The 22,131-nt window shown below is 39.1% G+C and overlaps 1 protein-coding gene across 1 annotated transcript in view; it reads right to left on the bottom strand.

The window, feature by feature from the left end:
* The window catches only part of LOC140329915 (calpain-13-like), a 70,465-nt gene that overhangs the window by 5,723 nt on the left and 42,611 nt on the right, over positions 1–22,131 (bottom strand). The window contains exons 10-23 of the mRNA XM_072410307.1: positions 21,070–21,230; positions 20,036–20,184; positions 19,843–19,854; positions 17,222–17,424; positions 15,673–15,741; positions 13,204–13,272; positions 11,773–11,841; positions 9,055–9,120; positions 8,265–8,307; positions 4,778–4,840; positions 3,530–3,587; positions 3,123–3,193; positions 1,888–1,956; positions 1,315–1,393 (exon numbers count right to left, since the gene is read on the bottom strand). Coding sequence (XP_072266408.1) covers positions 1,315–1,393; positions 1,888–1,956; positions 3,123–3,193; positions 3,530–3,587; positions 4,778–4,840; positions 8,265–8,307; positions 9,055–9,120; positions 11,773–11,841; positions 13,204–13,272; positions 15,673–15,741; positions 17,222–17,424; positions 19,843–19,854; positions 20,036–20,184; positions 21,070–21,230 — 1,181 coding nt within the window. The remainder of the gene's footprint in view (positions 1–1,314; positions 1,394–1,887; positions 1,957–3,122; positions 3,194–3,529; positions 3,588–4,777; positions 4,841–8,264; positions 8,308–9,054; positions 9,121–11,772; positions 11,842–13,203; positions 13,273–15,672; positions 15,742–17,221; positions 17,425–19,842; positions 19,855–20,035; positions 20,185–21,069; positions 21,231–22,131) is intronic.

Below are 22,131 nucleotides of genomic sequence, written 5' to 3'. Positions count from 1 at the left end.
GTATCTGGGTTCCCGGCTTCTCCCACCTGTTTTGGGTCCGATCGAGAGATCTCCATTAACCTTTGCATATTGTTGGGGAGATCTGGCTTCTGGAGTCACAAGAGAAAATATCCCAGACACTGATTCAGCCCAATCCATAATGAGAAATGACGTCCGGATGGAGTGAACCTTTAATGTCTTCCCATCAATCCTGGAGCAAAGTTTTTTTCCAGATCCTAAATCTCATTCTGATTTCATATCATTTAAAGCCGGAGACAATGGTGAGGGACGATCCATCAATATGGACGATCGTTTTTCTTGGTATAAATGTAAGTAATAAGGTTTGTCAGGCCCTGGGATATGATGATCAATCTTTATTTTCCAGCTATGAGATCAGAGAATATGATGATGTACAGACTGGAGGAAGTGCAGAGCCTGGAAAACCAACGCTAATCTCATTTATTTTATTTTATATTTATTTATTTATTTATTGTTAAACCCTTGATGCTCTTTGGGGGCCACTATTCTAATCACAGAGGGAGAAGTGTTTAGGAAAATCTCCACCCAGGGCTACAAAAACAATATTAGGGCAAATGTAACAACTAATTGGCACAGAAGGGGTACAGACCTGGGGTCTCCACTCTTGGATAAGGGGAGCCCTTCATAAAGGACACAGCAAGTGTGCAGAAACCTAGTGCAGGAATAGTGGGAGCAGCACATATTAGGCACAGGAGGGGTACAGAGATGGGTATCCAGCACAGGGATAGGGGGAGCCCTTCATAGAGGGCACGGCAGGCGTTCAGAATGAGGAGCCCAGTGCAAGGATGGTGTGAGCACCACATATCGGACACGGGAGGGGACAGACTCAGATCCCCACGCATGGATTGGGGAGCCCTTCATAATGTGCATACTGAGGAACCTTGTGCAGGGATAATAGAAGCAACACATAATGACTGCAGGAGGGGTACAGAGATGGGGAGCCCTTCATAATGTGCATACTGAGGAACCTTGTGCAGGGATAATAGAAGCAACACATAATGACTGCAGGAGGGGTACAGAGATGGGTATTCAGCACAGGGATGGGGGAAGCCCTTTATAAAGGGACAGCGGGTGTACAGGAACCGTTTGCAGGGATATTAGAACAACACGTAATAGTCACAGAAGGGTTAAGGACCTGGATCCCCAGCACATAAATTGGGGGAGCCCTTCATTATCTTATCGGCAGGCATGTAGACTGAAGAACCTTGTGCAGGGGTTGGTGGGAGCAACACATAATGAGCACAGACCTGAACCCCTTGCTTACCTATCAGCAAAATAGAAAAAAGGGAATCTTACCCAGTTCTTGAACAGCTCGATTAAGCCCATATCCATCAATATATCCAGTTTGGTTCACATCTGTGGATCGGAACATATCCTGAAAAAACATAATATTTATTACTATGCAATTTAATATAATAGAACAGCTTTCTATTTTTCTGGTTGGAAGAGAACATAAGAGAAGAAGAGTTACAATGACACTGTGCAGGGGAGATATTGGTGCCATATTGATGCCCGAGGCCAAATACTGTAAGCAAACACATGCCATGATACCTTTTAGTGTATTAGTTCTCAAGTATTAACCCCCCTCACTACTAAGTTCCTTTATTCCATCATTCATTTCTAACCCAGCTACATACCCCTATACTATATCTGATGGTGCCAGTATTTACACTACCCAAGCCTACATTGCCCGCTTCACCTCTGCGCTTATAAAAAAATGCCAAACCCTGCATTTCCTGTCCACCCCAATTTGAATCTGAATCTTCATACAAGAGGAGAAATAAATCATTTGTACAATTGCACATTATTTGCTAAACTGAAACAACACAACCAACAATCCCTATTCTTGCTTTATTTATCAGCTCTCACCTTACACATGTTTATCCTCTTCCAGAGACGGGAGAATTCCTGAAGACTGAGTTTCCCATTTACATTCAGCTGTAGAATTTGTTAAGTGGAATGCTTTGTATGGAATGGGAGGATATCTGGAAACTGTTCATCCAATCCAACGCAGTTTTACAAAAATTATACTTAAGAGTATATTTATAAACAACATACAAAGTTCTTGCTTTATTGTTGTGTGCGAACTGAGACAGGTCAGTATATTTGTAATTGAAGGGTATTAAGTAGACATGGGCAAATGTACAGCTCTATTGGTTTACCAGGAGGTGTTATTCTCAGTTTTTCCACAAGGTGGTGCAGTGTCTTTTATTCACAATGAGTTAGACTTGTATTGCTTGCATTGAAATGAACACAGCACCACCTTGTGCATGACGTTGAGAATGACACACTACTTACCATGTCAATTCACACCAAATGATAGTTAATTAATTTATTGAGTTTTAATTACTATTTAAATAACAATTCCAGGCAAGTAATGATATTAGGCAAACATTGCAACTAAAGTCACACAATTCATCTTAAAGTAAACTAAAGTAAACAATTTGCACTTTAACCAGCACAAATGCTGTTCTAAAATGTACAAAATACATCTGAGGGCTAAATTTATAAATGATTCCAGTACAGGTTGTTTGTAACATTCGTTTCTTTCCTGTTTATTTCCTATTGTGATAGTTGTGCACTTTTCACAATTGGTCACTAGGTGGCAGAACGAGTCATTATAGAATTCACCCTTAGTGAATTTCAGAGAATTCGGCTGGGGGAATAATTAATAAATAAAACCCTTAGTGTCTTGTCTTATTAAGGTGTCTTTACCATGATGCAGACTTATTTTTGTTGTTAACGTACTGTCGAAAGTTACATTTCCACTAACTTCATTTTATTTTTATTCATTTTTTCAAAAAATTGTGCCAATAATACAAATACAATTTTCAAGTTGTGTTTAGATTGCACTCAGTGGGCTCTATAAATTATTCCCCCTGAAATTCGCTGACAGATGGTTCTATCCCCTTAGGCATATTTTTTCAGTTCCTATTAAAAATAATGACTCGTTCTGCCATCTAGTGGCCACTCTCAGAAGTGCACAGCTGTCACAAAAGGAAATGCTATCTGTGTAAGTGAATCTAAAGCTAACTGACAGGGGAATGATTTATAAATAGAACCCAGTGTGATCACATTATTATATGAAATATTATAAAAGATACATCCATCAGCATTAAAATCCCTCTGCAGGAATCCAAGGAAAAGGCTGCACGATCTGCAATGAAGGTCGGGTCTGCAAGATGGACAGAAAAAGCAATTACGACATCATTAACATCAGACAATGCCAAACTATACCAGCAATACCTAAATGTCAGATTTACCATTTTGTAATATTTATATTGTTGGGGGTATTAGAAAAGTCACATTCTCTGTTATCTGTGTTATGGACACTGGCTGGCTCTATTCAATGGCCAGTTCTATTTAATGTACAGCGCTGTGTAATATGTTGGCGCTATATAAATCCTGTTTAATAATAATAATAATAATAAAAATAATAATAATAATAACAATATTAATAATATAAGTTCTATGAAGTTATATTACTTCTTGGCCAGCATATTAGACTTACCTGTGATCACCACTTCATTCAGTAGCCTCTGCAGCTGCTCTGCATACATTTCTGAGCTCTGGAAGATATAAGATATAAAGGTGCTTAGCATAATCCTGCCCCTGTACAAAGCATTGGGCAGACCACATCTGGAATACGCAACATAGGCACCAGTTCATAAAAAGGATATTGTGAAATTGGAGAGAGTGCAGAGAAGGGAAACTAAACTAATAAAAGGAATGGAGGAGCTCAGCTATGAGGAGAGATTAGCTGAACTGAATCTATTCTCCCTTGAGAAGAGACGTATAGGGGGGATATGATCACCCTGTATAAATATATAAACGGTCGATATAGAAAACTTTCTTCCCAAATATTCACTGTAAGATCATTACAAAGCACAAGGGGGCGCTCTTTGCATCTGGAGGAAAAGAAGTTTAAGCCCTGGATAAGGGAGGGATTCTTCACTGTAAGGTCTGTGAAAATGTGGAATCGGCTCCCTCAGGAAGTAGTTTCAGCAAGTTCTATAGATTGCTTTAACAAAAAGCTGGATGATTTCTAGAAGCACAGAATATAACTGGGGATTAAGGATTTAAAGTAAAGATAACAGAGACTGCTCATCCAGGGAACATCTGAATGCCTCATGGAATCAGGAAGGAATTTTTTCCCCTGTTGGCGCAAATTGTACCAGGGGATTTTTTTTGCCTTCCTCTGGACCAACTATGTCTTAAAGGGTTTTATATCTAGTATATGTTTATCTCCCTAATGGGTGAACATGATGGACTTACGTCTTTTTTCAACCTAATTATGCAACTCTCTATATATATATCAATGGAAATTACTAAAAGCAAGGCTTGGGGTTCTCCTCCTCTATCCTCTTTGGAGCTGGGGGTTCTAGAAGCCTAAAATACTCACAGTTGCAAGAAAACTGGATTTCTAGTAAATCATTCGGATTTTTCTGTTTTCTTGTATTTCACATTTGTAAAGCAAAACATTGGGAGTCATACTTATATTGCAGAGATGATTTGAATATTTTTTCCCTAGCAAACACTTTATTTTAATTTTCTAGCTAACAGAAGCAAAGTGACAGCTATAATAAGACAAATGTTTCTAATTTTTAATAATTGTATTTTTTTTTGTTTTCCCAAAAACTTGGTGCTCATTAAGGAATAAAATAAAATGGAAACATGACTTGTAAAACAAAAAAGTGTGAATGACGTGAATAAAAAAGCGTGAATGACGTGTATTAACAATAGGAAGTGTTTGTCTCACCTGGTTTGAGTAACGAGTGAAAACATTCTCATAGCTGTCATCTTTATATTTTTTTAAAACAGCCTAGAAAAAAAAAGAAGAATAATTATTGAATACAGTCCATGTTTGTTATATATTTAACCGTTTGATTTTAGGGATTTGAGGGGATTATGAAAGAAGAACTACCAGACATCATATCAGATTGAAACTCATCCTATTGATCTATAGATGAATGAAACAAAGCGGATACAAAAGTAACAATATACCTGTCACACATTCTGCAGGACCAGGGGATCTGTGCCACCCTCCTGTGTCACCCACCTGGCACTACTCTGCAGCCAGCAGCAGCTCTGCCCAGGAATCCCATTCCCTGGTACTTCCTGGTATGAGTCATGGGACAAGAATATTCCACAGGAGCTCCATCTGGTGGTAGAAGTGTGAACAACACCTAAGCTACCTCTTCTCCAGCACTCCCTCTGGTGGTGGGTTATGTTACTTACTGGTAACATGATCCCCGTTTGCCACATGACCTCCCCTATATGATGAAATGACTGGCAACAGGCTGTTGCCTGAACAAAATCTTCATCCAAGCTCTGTTTTCAGGTTCCTGGCTGCATTTCCTGATCGTGTTTATTGGTATACAGAGCCTGGGTCTGTCTGGCCACCTGCCCTGACCTCTGGCTCTTCTGACTATTTTTTTACTTTTTGCGTTGGTCCTATTGAGTCAGCAATCACCATTCCCTATGTGTACAGGGGCTGTAACCCGGGCACCTCCTAAAATCCATTACCACTGCAAGGTGCGCTGATGAAGCCAGAGGCTCATGTTCTGTGTTTGCTGGGTCACCCAGGTTTTCCCATGATATTCTATCTTCTATTGTCTAGGAGAGTATTAATAAATCAGACACATTGTGTCAGAGGGTCTGTTTTGTGACAGCACAGCTCCTGAAGACAGCAACTCCTAGCTGTCATTTTGACAGCTGGAAATTGCCAGCAAGTGCAAGTGGGGGGTGCCTGTATTGCAAAAGGACAGGACATACTACACACACATAATAATAATGCGTTTTTTTGTTCTTTAAATACAAGGATACCAAAATCCACATTTGTGTTGCAGGTTTTCCATCACTTCTTCTTAGTAGCATAGAAACAGGGCTGACATTAGAAATTCCTTGGCACCTTACTCGGTACGGCCCTAGGTTCCCTTCTACCATGTCTAAAAGTTCCAGCAAAAGTTAAGCTTCTTGGATTGGGGACTGTTATAGACGTACCCCTTGCCCCCCTTGCCCCCCTTCCCCCGATGATGGCCCTGGATAGAAGAGTTGTACATTAAACAAATGTATAACTCAGCCTTTCCTGACCTTTTTACCATGGGAAACCCTTGAAATAACTTTCAGGTCTTCAGGGAACCCCTTCTATAATTACTACACCCACAGCTCACAGTATATTAGTGTGGTGGTCAGTGGGGAGAATTCCTCTTACATTGCTGGCCAGTGGGAAGAATGTCACCTATACAGATAGCCAAAAAGATCATTGGGGTCACTTATACTGACCTGAGAGGTGCAAACTGCTGAAGGATCCCCCAGCAACCTCTGGAGGCAGAGAAACCCTGATCATTGCACTACCCTATCACCATTTATTGATTGCAATTCCATTCTCTTTGGCTTCATCCTGCCAAGCAGTTCATAAAGGGTTAAACCCAACCATTTCAGAACCAGAGCCCGACAACTAGAGACTGAAATGCTCATGCTTGGGCTGATTGCGTCTTCATGGCGGCATGGAAGTAACACATTGCGGCTCCCGGGACACCCTGAAGTTTCTGTAGCTGTGATGTACAGCAATGACCTCCCCAAGGTCACACGGTTCCCTCCCCCCATCATCCCGCTAATGAATAATTATAGCAGATGTAATTACCTTATTTAATTAATGCCAAGGGGAACATTGCAGACGCGGTTTGACCCCTTTTAATTAGCAAATATCCCACTGCGCTCAGCGCGTCTCTGTGTGAATCCGCATTTCATGCAGCGAGACATCTAGACAGGCAGAGGTATGGGAACTTCTAGGTATGGGTTTGTAATGTACAGGTGACAGGTAAGTAGAACAGCAAGGCATGTGACGCCAAAACGCGAGGTGGCGGTGGTGCGGTGATGGACTTGGTGTTCTACGCACGTCCTAGGTAATGAATTTTTTGGGGTGTGTAGAGCCCTCACCTGGTTAAAGTGACCCTGTGAAGATTGCAATCAAAGGGGTCTTTTTAAAAATGTTTTCACCCAAGATTCACCCAGCGTGTACACATTTTTTACATGATTAAAACAGGATTTGTTAAAAAACTGTGACCAGCAGAAGGGTCGGGCGAATTCCCTTCTGCAATAAAACTCACTTACCTGTCTGACCTGACTTACCTGCAATCTGCTTTCTCGGGTGTTCTGGAAGTCCTGGGGGATGGGCGGGAGCTACGTCATCCCAACCTGGATGGCCCAGGACCTGACACCTGGAAGATGGCGGCTCCCCCGAAGGTGCAAAAAAATAAAAAGTTGTGATCAGGCAGGTAAGTTTATTTTATTGCAGCTGGGACCTCACCTGTAATAAAATTCCTACCTGGTCGCAATTTTTCATTTTTAACATTTAGTTCCACTTTAAATTAGAAAATGTGTGAATCATCTTTTACTCATGGTTCATACATGTTTTTAAGGGAATCCAATGTGAAAAATGTGAACATAAAAGTTGGATGAATCCTGGGTGAAAACTTTTATACATAGACACCGAACAGTGAAGTGAAATGAGCCAATGCAGCAGTTTTAAGGCAGTTTTTTTTAAGTGAATATTGGAATGCATTTTCCCCAATATTCTGAAAAGTGTGAATAGGCTGATTTGCTGTCCTGTCAGGTCAGTGACAGCTTTGGTGGCAGCTCAGGTGTGACACAATTGTGTAAATCCTAGTGTGCAGATCTTGATTGGCAGTCTGATCAGTCCCTGCCGCAGTCTCTCAATTGGAGAGGAGACTGAGGAAATGCTTCTTCCTTCCTGCAGCAAACTGATGACATCATCTCAGCCTAGGTAAAGTCACTGACTGGAGCTCATGGATGAATTTCATTGATAATATTAATATTGTTGCTGTATATGTTGACATGTCAGGAATGAGCTGTAAAAAGTTTACTTTAAAAGAGGCTGTTGGTCATGTGATCAAATGGGGCGGGGCCGTGACCAAGCAATTTATCATACACTAGGGTTCCATGGACAAGGTTCATCAGTGAAGCTGGGTGTTCCAGCAAACCTGGAATGGATCTGGTCCAGTATTCAAAAAGTTTGCTAGCAAATGCAAATGATTTTTTAAAATCCATTCCATGTTTTCTGGATCACCCAGCTTCACTTCTGAAAGTTTATTCTCTCCAGCCTTGGAGAGCTTTATAAATCAGGCCCATAGTGTCAGCAATCTGCCGGACCGGGTGGATTAGGGAAAGGGGAATGTTACATTGTTATCAGATATTGATAAAAGCAATGAGTGGCCACTTACCGTAGGGGTCTGGCGGCTGATCCACAGACCGGAGCCAAAGTCACTGCAAAATATCAGAGAGAGGAAATGATGGCAATATGTAGCAGGTGATGTTATACACAGATTTTTGGCCATGGAACAGTACAAACATGGAAATACAATAACAAGCTGCTGTAAATCCTTTTCTGTCCACAATCAATCCAATTGATAAATCTCATATTGATTAAAAAATTGGTAACAAATTAATAATTGAAATATTGATAGTCCCTGGTGATCCTGCCAGAATGGGTTTGCTATTTACTGTTATGGCTTGACAACTGTTTCCCATTTGTGCTGCTATGTTGTCACCTTGTCACCAGCACCCCCTAGTGGGTAACTTGGAAAAAAAAAGTGTGAGCTGAAAATTTCCTGAACTCTCTAATTATGATCCAATTGTTCTGTATCCTTTCATCCCATGTCAAGTCGATTTTTATCCAATCAGATGGGCCATTCTAGTACTAATCTTAAGAAGCTAGTTACACCAGGATTGTATTATTGCTGAGCACAAGATTTATTAAAGCTCTCTAAGACTGGAGAAGATAGACTCTCATGGGTTAACCTGGGTGATCCAGCAAACCTTGAATGGACCAATTTACATTAGCAAATTATATTTAACAAATCCACTCCAGGATTTCTGGATCACCCAGGTTCTCCCATGATAGTCTATCGTCTGCGTAATACACGATCTGATTCAGATTCAGTTTAAGACCTGACTGCTTTTTATAAATGAACTTGTTTTTTATTATCATGAACTTATCAAACATCGACCTACCTTGGCAATGTGTTGTCATAAGATGCGTCGTCGACACCTCTTTGTGCCATTTTCCCATACGGATATCTGCAGAAATGCAAATCTTAGAATTCCACCACAAGGAGCTAAATATAAAAAGGCTCTATTTATAAAACTGACATTCCCTCCATCATTCCCTGGTGGGAATCTTCCAGTTCTATGTGTTTCAATGGCAGTCAGTGATTTCCACTAAGGAATGTTTGAAGGAACCTGAACGGACGTATAATATAACGAATGACATTTCATTTTAGGTGAATATATTTTATTTAAATATCTGGGAAAAGTTTTCAGATTTTGAAGGCCAATAAAGCAAAGTGAAAAAAAAAATATTAAAATGTAAAAGTTTCTTTATTAAGAACTAAAAACTGTGAAAAACAAATAATAATTTTAAGTGAATTTGATTTACATGTTTGGGAACAAATAATTTTTTTTTACTTTCTGATTTTAATTATATGTATTATATTAAAATTTAAATCTATTATATTGTAAGCTCTTCGGGGCAGGGTCCTCCCCTCTTCCTGTGTCACTGTCTGTATCTGTCTGTCATTTGCAACTCCTATTTAATGTACAGCGTTGCGTAATATGTTGGCGCTATATGAATCCTGTTTATTATTAATAATAATAATAATAATAATAACTCATCAAATCTTATCTTTATGAAGCCGGCTTTGTGCAGAGTCACAATAGAACTGGAAAGGATTTGCACAAATTAGGAAGCACACAATTATTATTATTAAACAGGATTTATATAGCGCCAACATATATCAGTATAGAAATGTTGTTTTTGAAGAACATCAGACGTCCGGTGGCTGCCGGCTGACTGTTAGGGGAAATGCCTGAACTCGGAATCATTTGGTGCAGCCAAATGTTTTTGAAGTGGACCCAAAATTTTTAGACGACCCTTTTATATAAAACACAAATTATCTTCCTTTTTTTCTTTATATAACTTTTTTTGTGAAAGCTCCTCCCTTTCTCCCCTTACTGCCACGGCAGTGAAGACTAAATGGGGGTGCAGAGCTCATGTCACATATCCCAGGAGGCTTTGGGCTGCTTCTTCTGTGCACGCCAGATCTTGCAATGAGAAAAAATGCTGATCTTACACATGTGCTGTGATATTTTTTTTTTTTTCCCATTTACCGCAGCCTACGTCGCCCAATCTCACGCCCGATCTGGTGATGTAGCCAGAAGAAGAAAGAAAATGGAAGAAGATGGCAGCACCTGGCGCTTCCTTCACGCTGGAACAAAGGAGGATTCCAGGATTGCATGGGACCGAATCGAGACCATCTCCAGGTAATGGGGGTTGCTGGATAGGATGGTTCCGCTTTAAATAATCAGAATAAAGCTAAATATTCATCATTTCAAGTAAAGTTGTCATTGATTGTAGATCCAGGACGCTTAGGGTATCAGCAAGAATTCTGTTATCCTTGCTGGAGAAAATGAGACCAAAATGTATCAGAATTTGTTTGCCTTCCTCTGGGTCAATGCTGAATCCTGTATATGCTGCTTTTCACTTTATTTATGTAATAATTTTTCTAATGACTTCAAATGACTTTCATTGTAAAAAGGAAATAAACACACACAGAGGTGTACCTGAGCTACCTGGCCCCAGGCTCCAACTCCCCCAAATATCAAAGATCCATTGGGCCTGATTTATTAAAGCTCTCCGAGACTGGAAATGATACACTCCAATCAGTGAAGCTGGGTGATCCAGCAAACCAGGGACTAAAAATATTAGCTAACAAAAAGCAATGACTTTGAAGAAATGCATTCCAGGTTTTCTGGATCACCCAGCTTCACTGATGAAAGTGCGTCCTCTCCAGCCTTGGAGAGCTCTAACCTTCCTAGCGGTTCATTTCTTTCCGGTTTTATGTCTAAAAGCGGTACATTGTTTTTCATGAAAATTTATTTTATAGTATAATATAATAATATGAGTATAATAAAGTTTGAAACACAAAATCATGTCAAAATAATAAATTGAATAAATTAAAAAATCTATATATTTAAAAAACAAATTTATTTTTGTTTTTAAAAATCCATATTATACTCATACTATTATATATACTGTAAAATAAATGTTCTTGAAAACAATGTACTGCTTTTACACATATCAATCCAATGTATTGCATTTATTATAGTTATTCTGTATTTAATGCAATACAAATCAATTTTGAATTTCCCGCCCCGCCCCGCCGGAAACGTACACACGCACCAACGTCACCGGGGACTCCGGAAGCCGGCTGGAAGAAGAGAAGAGAAGAGAAGAAGACAGTTATTGCGGCGATGGACGACACGGGACGCTGGCGGATCAGGTAAGGCTGTATTTACTATTACCTCCCATAGGATTACCTACCCCGAGTGTGACTCGGGGTTACCGCTTTGAGCAACTTTTTTCTACCCCGAGTCACACTCAGAGTTACCTCTAGGGAAGTTAATAAATCATGACCATTGCCTTTTATCATCGGATCGTTCCATCCTCAATTTCTGGCCTGGAAGAAGAATGTAATGCCTGGCCCACCCTTTCCTTCCACCCTTTCCTTACAGGACACTCCGGGTCTGGATCCCAAATAAAGAGCTGCAAATACAATCACTGACAGCTTTATTCTCCTGTTCCTTCTCAGTTGTCACTAAGTCACTGATTAAATTTCAGAAATAAAAACAAAGCCATCATTACAACCATCGGAATATATCGGCTGTACTTACGGTGTTGAGGAGATGTTGGGATAGAGCGCCTGGTTTTCCTCCCGTGACACTGCATGGGGTCCCTGATATCTAAAGTCAGAAGAGATATTTATTAACATGTAATGTTTCTGCAGGCATTGCTGACCTATTATAAATAGAGAGAAGATAATAAAACAATGACCTGTGCTATATATTTGCAATTCTTCTGCTTTAAATCTCGGGGGGCAGTAATCTTAGCGTTTTGTGATGTCTTGTGTTAGATTATGCAGGAAGAAAATTATTCCATTTATTTAATAAATTAGGATATAAAAGAATTAGATTTTGGGGTCCATTATGCCCCTTCTTCAGGGTTTCTACAGTTTTTGTATAAGGGTTAAAGAAGGGATCTAACAAGCCCCAACAGCCTAATTCTTTAAAACCTCATGATAGCCAATGGAAGGGTTTCACGTAATCTACAAACATTTTATTCCAAGTTTATAAAACTAACCCAACACCTGCTCATTGCTAAACTTTGAATTCCAAGGTGATCCGATATGCAAATAAGAATACAAATGATTGTGGACTTTGGCCAGGTTCCCCAGCACCTTCCACGCGGCACCTGGAGGCATCTACTATGGAATGCAAGTGGAGGTTTTATATGTTTATTATGACCGCATGTCGATGGTTTTGCATACACATTCCGGGTCTGATTTATTATTATTATTAAACAGGATTTATATAGCGCCAACATATTAGGCAGCGCTGTACATTACATAGGGGTTGCAAATGACGGACAGATACAGACAGTGACACAGGAGAAGGGGAGGACCCTGCCCCGAAGAGCTTACAATCTAGAAGGAGGGGGAAGTATCACACAAAAGGAGGGAGATATGGAATGGTGGTTAAGTAGTGAGGGTTTAGGAGACAGAAGAAGATGGGAAAGCAAGTTAAATAAGAGGTGTATTAGGGACTTCTAGAAAGTAGAAGCAAGCTGAATAGGACGAGGAGACCATTCCAGAGAGTCGGGGCAGCTCTGGAGCCGTGCGTGTGAAGAGGTTATGAGTGAGGAAGTCATTAGTATGTAATCTAGTGCTCCATCTACAAACTATCTTCTAGGATTTGTTTGCTGTGTCCCAAATAGAGAATTTCTCCTTTCTTTTTTGTTCCTGGTGGAAACAATGGAAAAGAGGAAAAACCCCAATATTTCAGGTTGTGAATAGAAGAAAAAGAGGGAAATATCCAATTACAGCGACCCATGTGTAAGAAGAGAAAAAGAAACCCTGAGAACTGTTTTGGCCCATCCCCAATCTATCCATAATAAAAAAAGAATTTTTTAGCGGTAATATTTATAAGAAACTAATTCTTGCATTTTTGTGATCTATTTCTATGACTTGCGAATATTATGTGCTTGGAGAAGACATTTCATACGACTCAGAATTACAAAACCGACCAGAGCACAGAATCCGTACTCACTGTGTTGGGAAATTGTTGGGGTATTGTGGCTGATTATCTTCCCTTGGCATTGCTTGTGGTTCTTGGTATCTAAACATAAGAGAAATAATTCAGTATTAGAATGAAGATATAACCCGCCGAGCTTTCTCTACAGACATTGGTGGCAATGGTATTATAAATAGAAAGGAGATATTGAATATGAGGTCTGTCTATAAAATAATGAGATGTGTTCCTATCTCTATCACAAAGCAGTGAGATGATTCTGATCTCCTGCCATGAATGTTTAACCACCTGGGCGTTACACTGATGTCTAGATTTCTGTACCAAAAGCGTTACACTGTTTTTCATAAAAAAAATTTTTTTAAATTGTAGACCTATAACTTACAGAAATATGTCTGAATAGGGGTCTAGTAGATATCATGAATATAAAAAATGTTTGAAACACACAATCATGTAAAAAAAAAAAAAAAATACTTACTTTTAATAAAATTAAATAAAAGACACAAAAATCAGCTTAAACAAGAATACATAAATAAATGAAAAATACTGAAAATGCGATAATTCGGTATACTGTATAATAATATATTTTTCTAAAACACCTCCCTAGTGTCCGTCACATACCTATAGACAAAACCACATAAATATATTTTCTATTATTTTGTATTGGATTGGATACAGGACTTTGTATTCAATCCAATACAAAATGAGAACAAAATTCAAACTCTCATTTTGTATTGGATTGAATACAAACTCCTGTATCCAATCCAATACAAAATGAGAGTTTGAATTTACCAATTACATACTTTGTATTTCTTTTGAATTATTTTGTATTGGATTGGATACAGGAGTTTGTATTCAATCCAATACAAAATGTGTTTGAATGAGTTTCAATTTGAATTTCCCGCACACGGGCCGACGTCATCGCCAAGGGACTCGTACACGCTACGGACGGAGAAGAAGAAGCCGGCCGGCTTCTTCTTCATCACCGGCCGGCTTCTTCTTCTCGGAGACGGCACCCGACGCTGGAGAGGGAGATCGACGCTGGAGGACGACGCTGGATGATCACAGCGGGACCAGGTAAGTGATCGATAAACCCGAACTTTTCTCACTGTATTTTCATACAGTGAGGAAAGTTCGGGTTTATCGATAATTGCAATTTTTTGTTAACCCATCCGGTTTAACGGTCGGTTAGTTAAACTTCTCCAAACATGCAGGACAAACGCCGGCACTCTCTGTGTTTAGTTTGTTGTCAGTCACCGTTTAATGCCATTGTGTTTCCCCTAATGTGCTGAAATCATAAAACAATAAAAGTTGTCAATTTGATATTCTTAGTAAAACTTCACACCAGAGGAAAAAGAGAGCCGCAAGGAAATTTGCGCTGACATTCTGCAGCAACTTGAGGTGGAGCCGAACCTTTTCCATAAAGTCATCACTTGGTGCCGAAACCCGGATCTTCCAGTATGATCCTGAAACCAAACCACAGTCACTGGAAACACCTTCATCACCAAGAATCAAAAAAGTCCAAATTCCCAGCCATGTCATCGTGTTTTGTGACATGAAGGCGTCATTTTGGCAGAATGGGTTCCAGAAGACACAACAGTGACCCAACATTATTATAAGGAAGACAAAGCTGAGAGAAAGAGTCAGGAAAAGACGGCAGAAATGTGGGAAATGGTTTCATTCTTCATCAGGACAATGCGCCTTCTCACACAGCACTTTCTGTGACCGACAAACACATTACTACGCTGGAACATCCTCCATATTCACCAGATTTGGCACCTTGGCACTCTTTTCTGTTTCCTAAATTGTAATCAGTGATTAAAGGAACACACTTTCAATGGACAATGGATGCAGGAAAGAAAAATGGATGCAGGAAAGAAAAAAATCAGAAACTGATCTGCTCCGCACCTTCCACCAGTGGGAAACAAGACGGCATCGATGCTTAATTGTGAATGGAGAGAATATTAAAGGGGACAAACATTATAATTGTCATATAAAAAAATAAAAGTCAGGTATTATATCAGTCTCGGTATTTATTAGACAGACCTTGTGATTATCTGGATACATTATTTTAGAATGATGATAGCACAGTAAGATACATGAGATTCATTATTTACTATAGTTAGTGCAGGACCGGTACTAATTCTGTAAAGTACAACAAAGACTTCTTCAAACCTGACTTCATCCCTTTGCATCACGAAATACAAGACGTTTATTTCTTATTCTCTATACCTATGACGTAGAAGTTATCCTATACTGATAAGATTTTATTTGCATTTGGAATAAATGGCTCTGTAATATTGGCTGTGTCTCTGTGCCATGAACATGGGGATCTCAGTTGGCTACTTGGAATCACTTCCATGGATCCTTTACTAACCCATCACAAGCAATTAATTCCATCATTATGCTGATGAGTTTTTGATTTTTTTTTTTTTGGGAGATATGTCGTACAGAATTACTAGACCGGCAGAGTATAGCAGCAATACTCACTGTGTGGAGGAACTGTTGGGGTACAGCGCTTGCTCGTCTTGCTGTGGTGCTGTCTGTGTTCCTGGATATCTAAAGTTAGAAGTGATATATATATGAAATTATGTTACAGGTTTTATACAAAGACATCATGGCAATAATATTATAAATTAGGAAAGAAGTTTGTACTTCTCAACTTTTTTTTTTACATGGGAGAAACATTGAAACAACTTTCAGGTCTTCAGGGAGCCCCCTTCTATATTTTATTATATCCATAGATCACAGTATATTAGTGTGGTGGTCAGTGGGAAGAATTCCTCTTACATTACTGGCCATTGGAAAGTCACGCTTACAAATAGCCAAAAAGATCATTAAACCTTAAAGCCAGAGAGATAAAACTTGTTCAAGAAACCCCTAACAACCTCCGAAGGAACCCTGGTTGGGAAACACTGTGCTAGAAGATTCGTATTTGGTGTTGGTTCTTGTCTTTGTTTCATTAAGGTTGTATTGAGCCAACCTCTTTGTTAATTATTTAGAGCTCATAGTATAGGTATAAGGGGAAGAGGGGGAAAGAAAGAGGTTTCAGGCTCAGGAGGTTTTTGTGCAAAAATAAATCAAGTGTGTATTTTTCAAGTTACAATTAGTGCATACATCAAAGGTACATATTTATTTTCAGTTCAATATCCAAATGCCTGTTATTGTCACAGGGTTTGGATACTTTAATCTAGACATAAGACTCCTTCCAATGTCATACAAAGTACATATAAAGATTGAAAACAAGGTAAGAAGGGGACTTGTTACGGTCGCATGATTCCCAACGCGTTTCGCCTGTTATAGGCTTCTTCAGGGGTATAAATTTGCAGAGATTGTATGATTTCTATAATGTACAAATACAAGATAGAAGCGTATAGCATATAGATTGTCAAAAGATTATTGAATAATATAGTTTTGTTCGAAATCTAGTTTGTAATAAAACATAATAATCCTTCTTTTATATGGATGTCTAGAATTTAATAATTCACCAGTTAGCTACGGAAAAACTTCAATTGAACAATCAACTTCTCATTTTAAACTTAAAGTGTGCTAGAAAAGCTATCATACAATATGTGAATGCAGGGACTCCAGATTCCAGAGCTCCCCATTCTGCAGATAAGGTTTATTTAAATTATTTTTGAGTTTTGGATAACTCCTATAGTTCCTATGCAAGTAGCTTACTGATGCGAAATGTGAGAGGTAGCTTATTATGACCACAGGTAGATTCTTCGGACGCCCTCTTCTTCTTCCAATTTTGTGCTCCGAGTGCCTATACTTACTTTTGGTGACCTCGCCATTTTCTTCTGGTTAAGCCATACAATTTGGTTGACCTGCCCCCAGCTTGCCGATTAAACAATGAAGGATCTTTACCATAAATATATATGTATAAAGGTTTGTAAAGGCAGCTGTACTTAGTTCACATTTTAATTGATTGTCTTAGATCTCTACCAATAGGATAACCATCACCCATCAGTAAGAAGGAGTAACTGGAGATCTTGCAGTTGTCCCTTTAAAAAAGCTAATGGTGCATTATACTTACTCAGCGATCTGTGATGTCTTTATGAAGATCCTCAGGAGAAACTCCGACTCTTGCCCCTTGTTCTGTGTGAAGGGTAAGATGACGTATGTACCAGGGGGAGCCACGAATGACTTGGTGACCTCTCTTGCTCGTTCCAAGTTGGTGGTTTTGATGTCTGTGGCTTGCTGGCGTGAGAATTTTTGCTGCACCCCATTCTTTGTTCCCTGCAAGTTCAAAAGAGGCATCATGGCTTGTGAGATGGCAAAGTTTATTGGTTTCATGTCAATGCTGCTGAACTGAATATATTTGATAATATATTAATTAAATATTTATTTTACAAATAATAATGAGTTTGGAAAGCAAGCTGTTCACTGCAATATGAAAAGACATGCATGTATAATTAAACTTTTATTTTCAGTTTTGGAGTATAAAGGGCTACTGTCAGGATTTTTATTGCTGTCTATGTTGCTGCTGGGGAAGTTAAAGCAAAACTAAAATCTTGCTTTTAAAAAATAACCAGCAGCTCATTTTTTTTTTGAAAAAGAGAATGCTAAGTGTCCCAAATGAGAATGAGAGTAGAAATAAAGTGCAAGGCTCCTGGCATTGTTTTTCTACTAGAATGCTGAATACAGAGGTGGGCATTGTGGGCGATGTAAAATTGGTGCTCATGCTGGAATTACATTGTCACTGGGTGTCCAAAGGTGCAAGAGGAATGCTGGGGTACCCAAAAGAAGCAATGGGGGGAGATAGTGATGGGATTGGACAGAGCAGCAATTAGAATTTGCACCTCTGAAATAGCCAGCACACCAAGGTGCAGTCAAGGTAAGAGGTGCCAGTGTCGGTGTGTATGACTTGAGAATTGAAACCTCTGTATTCCCGACATGGCACATTAATTTGATGGAATACCAGTCAAACCTTCAGTCTGTGTTGGCTTTTCAGGGAAATTATTTGATGGTGCCATTGCTCAACAGCTCATTGGTTAGGGTTTGGGTGCAGAATATCTTATTGGTTCTTGGAACACAGACCTGCCAGGAGGAGGAGGGCACACAGAAAATGGAGTGTGCCATAGCATACATTTATAATGGGTGGCTCAGGGGTTAGCACTGTGGCCTTTGCAGCGTTAGGTCCCAGGTTCGATCCCCAACCAGGACGTTATTTGCATGGAGTTTGCAGGTTCTCCCTGTGTCTGTGTGGGTTTCCTCCCATATCTCAAAAAAAAAAAACTTGTAGTGAGCTTAATTGGCTTCTTCCTAACAATTGACCTTAAACTACATTAATGACATATGACTATGGTAGGGACATTAGATTGTAAGCTCCTTTGAGGGACAGTTAGTGACACAGCTATGGCCTTTGTACAGCACTGCATAATATGATGGCACTATATGAATACTTTCTAATAATAATGTGCATAGATTGTGAAGATTTGCTTACTGGTGCATCCATAGGACGAGAAGTGAAGGGAAATCTCCCCAATGAGGCTCAGAAAACATACAATACGTTCCCTGGAGCTTTTACCCTTTTCTATTCTATCCAAAACTACAAAGAAAAGTTTTGTTCAGCATACACGTTAAAGCTGAACTCTGAGCAGAAACTTTTTTATTTCATTGTATCTTCTTCCTATTTCTCTTCTTTCAATTCGGATCTTGCGGATCTTTGTATATCACCAAATCAGTGCAGAAGCTGAATATCTGAGCCATTGGTTCTGCAGCTTGAATGCACCCAATGCCGCACTTGTGTCCCCCAATCTCTCTCCCTGACCATTCATAACTCACACATAGCTTTCACTTATGTGAATGATCAGGAAGCAAGACTGTAGCATTGGGTACATGAGAGCACTAACAGCCCAGATGTACATTGAGCTTTAAAATAAATGCTGAATTGGGATTACTGGAGGATGGAGATGGAGGGACAACAGATGCAACTTGCCTGCCCAGCTTTAAGAACAAAACGTAACACATAACATATTGAAAGAAAATACCAAAAAAAAAAACATATTTAGTAAATTTATGCAAACAACAAAGGCAGTAAGCAGGATACCTTTAGTGACATTGAATAATGTGAATTTTCAGTAATACAATGCAATGTTATTGGTGGCTGTGGGTTTGCTGCACTGTAAATGTGAACTATAGCATATTATGAATGTAGTTCTCCTTCTGGCCAGCAGGTGGTTCTCCAGCCCTCTTTTTACATGTTGACAATCCTCACTGAGTTTACTTAGTTTAGAAAATAAAATAAAGTTCTGTTCACTTTAAATAACCCCAAAACAAGTGGGAAATTAGAAAAAAAGAAACAAGATTTTTGCTTGTACATAAGTGGATTGCAGCTTCCTACTATCAATGCTCTTTTTTTTTACACCTTCCCAGTATTATTTTAGATTTGCATTAAATTGATGATGATAACAAACTTGCACACATAACAAGTACAAAACTGTCATTATAAGGTCAGCTGGCCAATCACAGCTTAATCCTGGGGGTCGGGCGCTGGTTTGGCATTTCAATGAGTACAGTATGAATGGAAAGTAATAAGAGTGTCGTGATGAAGCCATAGTTTAGGTGGTATGGTTGCAAATCGGTTATTATATCTATAGTGGAAAAACAAAATAAAGTACTTATAGCCAGGTATTATATACAAATATTACTTACCTTGGGGGTAACCTGAAAAAAGAAAACAGAAAATGGAATTAAGATTTGTTAGGTAGATAGATAGATAGATAGATAGATAGATAGATAGATAGATAGAGGGATAGATAGATAGATAGATAGATAGATAGATAGATAGATGATAGATAGATAGATAGATAGATAGATAGATAGATAGATAGATAGATAGATAAACCTTGCAGAATGCGAATCCAATGGGTAACCAGCGGGGGTTGTACTTCCTCTCGTTGATCAGACTTTGCATTAGGGCCACGGTGACATTGTATCCCCTCCTCTGAGTCTCCGGAATGGTGATCACATACTGCGGATTCTTCCACACATCTTCTGGAAAATAGTTACACGTTCTTGGTTGTGGCCTTTTTTTTTTTTTTTAATAACACTCCCCTGTTGCTGTTCCATCACCCCAATGAGAGCCCCAAAGTTTGACCCCCCCGTCCCCCCCTTTACTATTATACACCAGAAATGGGATTGTAGGAAGAAGAGAATTCTACTACATGGGCGCCGCTCTGCCATCCTTATTTCCGGTGCTGGGCTACTTTTGTGTACTTCTTAGCATACATAGCCAATAGGGCAGAGGGAATATTAAGGAATCTCCAGAGATTCTGGCAGGAGGACGAGGAGGGGTCTGGGTGACTTGGGACGGGAACATGTCCCAAGTGCAATAAGTTTTTATAACCATGTAGCTTTTTGTAGGATGAAATAAATGTATCAATAAAAATGTATGAAGAAATGTGTCCTCTGTTGGCTATAGAAATTAAACTAATTGAAATTTGTGTTATAGAGAAAAGATCATACTTTTTGTCATATGTGCACATGTTCACATAGATCTACCTGACTCCCCTCCTCAGCAATTGTTCAGGGATTCAAAAAAAAGTCAAAACAATCAGCGGATGGCTTTAAATACATGTTTTCCTGACTATATATTGAGTTACATATCACTTGGGACATGTTCCCACATACCCCCCTAACCACTCCCCCATGCACAATTCTCCCCATCCCACCTATCTTGGTAAGTAGGCAATGTAAATTTGCACCATGGCAAATTGTCCTCCTTCTACCAAAGCAAATTTTTAAAAATCCCCTGACCACCAATAATCAGGGCAGCGGTCCTGAGGTCTCCCAGGTGTAATCACATTACCGTCCACACTGTGAGTGCAGCACAGGTGAGCAAGGTATGAACGTCACTTTGGTTGGACATTGAACACCCACCTGTCGTGTTGCAGCCGCCCGCGGTGCTCCCCCTCACCCACTGATTGTAGTAGGGGGTGCACTCCCAGACGTGCTGAGGGTCCTCAAAATCCAAGTAGGTCGGCATGTGGTTACAGATGTTCAGCTGGCTGAAATTCTGCATGAAATCCGGGCAGGACATCCTGGGGAGGAACAAATATGCAGGAAAAGTAACGACCCATCGGGAGAAAATCAGTCAATAAATTAAAGAACGAGAGAACAAAATATTATTAATATTAAACAGTATGTATATAGCTCCAACATATTACATAGTGCTGTACTTGTACATTATTATTCTGATTAAACAGTATGTGTATAGCGCCAACATATTATGTAGTGTTGTACATTATTATTCTGATTAAACAGTATGTATATAACGCCAACATATTACATAGTGTTGTACATTATTAATATACTGATTAAACAGTATGTATATAGTGCCAACATATTACGTAGTGCTGTACATTAAATAATATTTTGATTAAACAGTATGTATATAACGCCAACATATTACATAGTGGTGTACATTAAATAATATTCTGATTAAACAGTATGTATATAGCGCCAACATATAAAGTAGTGCTGTACATTATTAGTATTATGAATGAACAGTATGTAGCTAGCGCCAACATATTATGAAGCACTGTACATTAAATATTATTCTGATTAAACAGTATGTATATAGCGCCAACATATTACATGGTGTTGTACATTATTATGCTGATTAAACAGTATGTATATAGCCCCAACATATTACATGGTGTTGTACATTATTATTCTGATTAAACAGTATGAATATAGCGCCAACATATTACGTAGAGTTGTACATTATTATTCTGATTAAACAGTATGTGTATAGCGCCAACATATTATGTAGTGTTGTACATTATTATTCTGATTAAACAGTATGTATATAGCGCCAACATATTACATAGTGTTGTACAATAAATATTATTCTGATTAAACAGTATGTAGATAGCACCAACATATTACGTAGTGCTGAACATTATTATTATTATGAATAAACAGTATGTAGATAGCGCC

Source organism: Pyxicephalus adspersus, chromosome 4 (assembly GCF_032062135.1).
Source record: "Pyxicephalus adspersus chromosome 4, UCB_Pads_2.0, whole genome shotgun sequence".
Lineage (NCBI taxonomy): Eukaryota > Metazoa > Chordata > Amphibia > Anura > Pyxicephalidae > Pyxicephalus > Pyxicephalus adspersus.
This window is presented reverse-complemented; position numbering and strand designations above follow the sequence as displayed.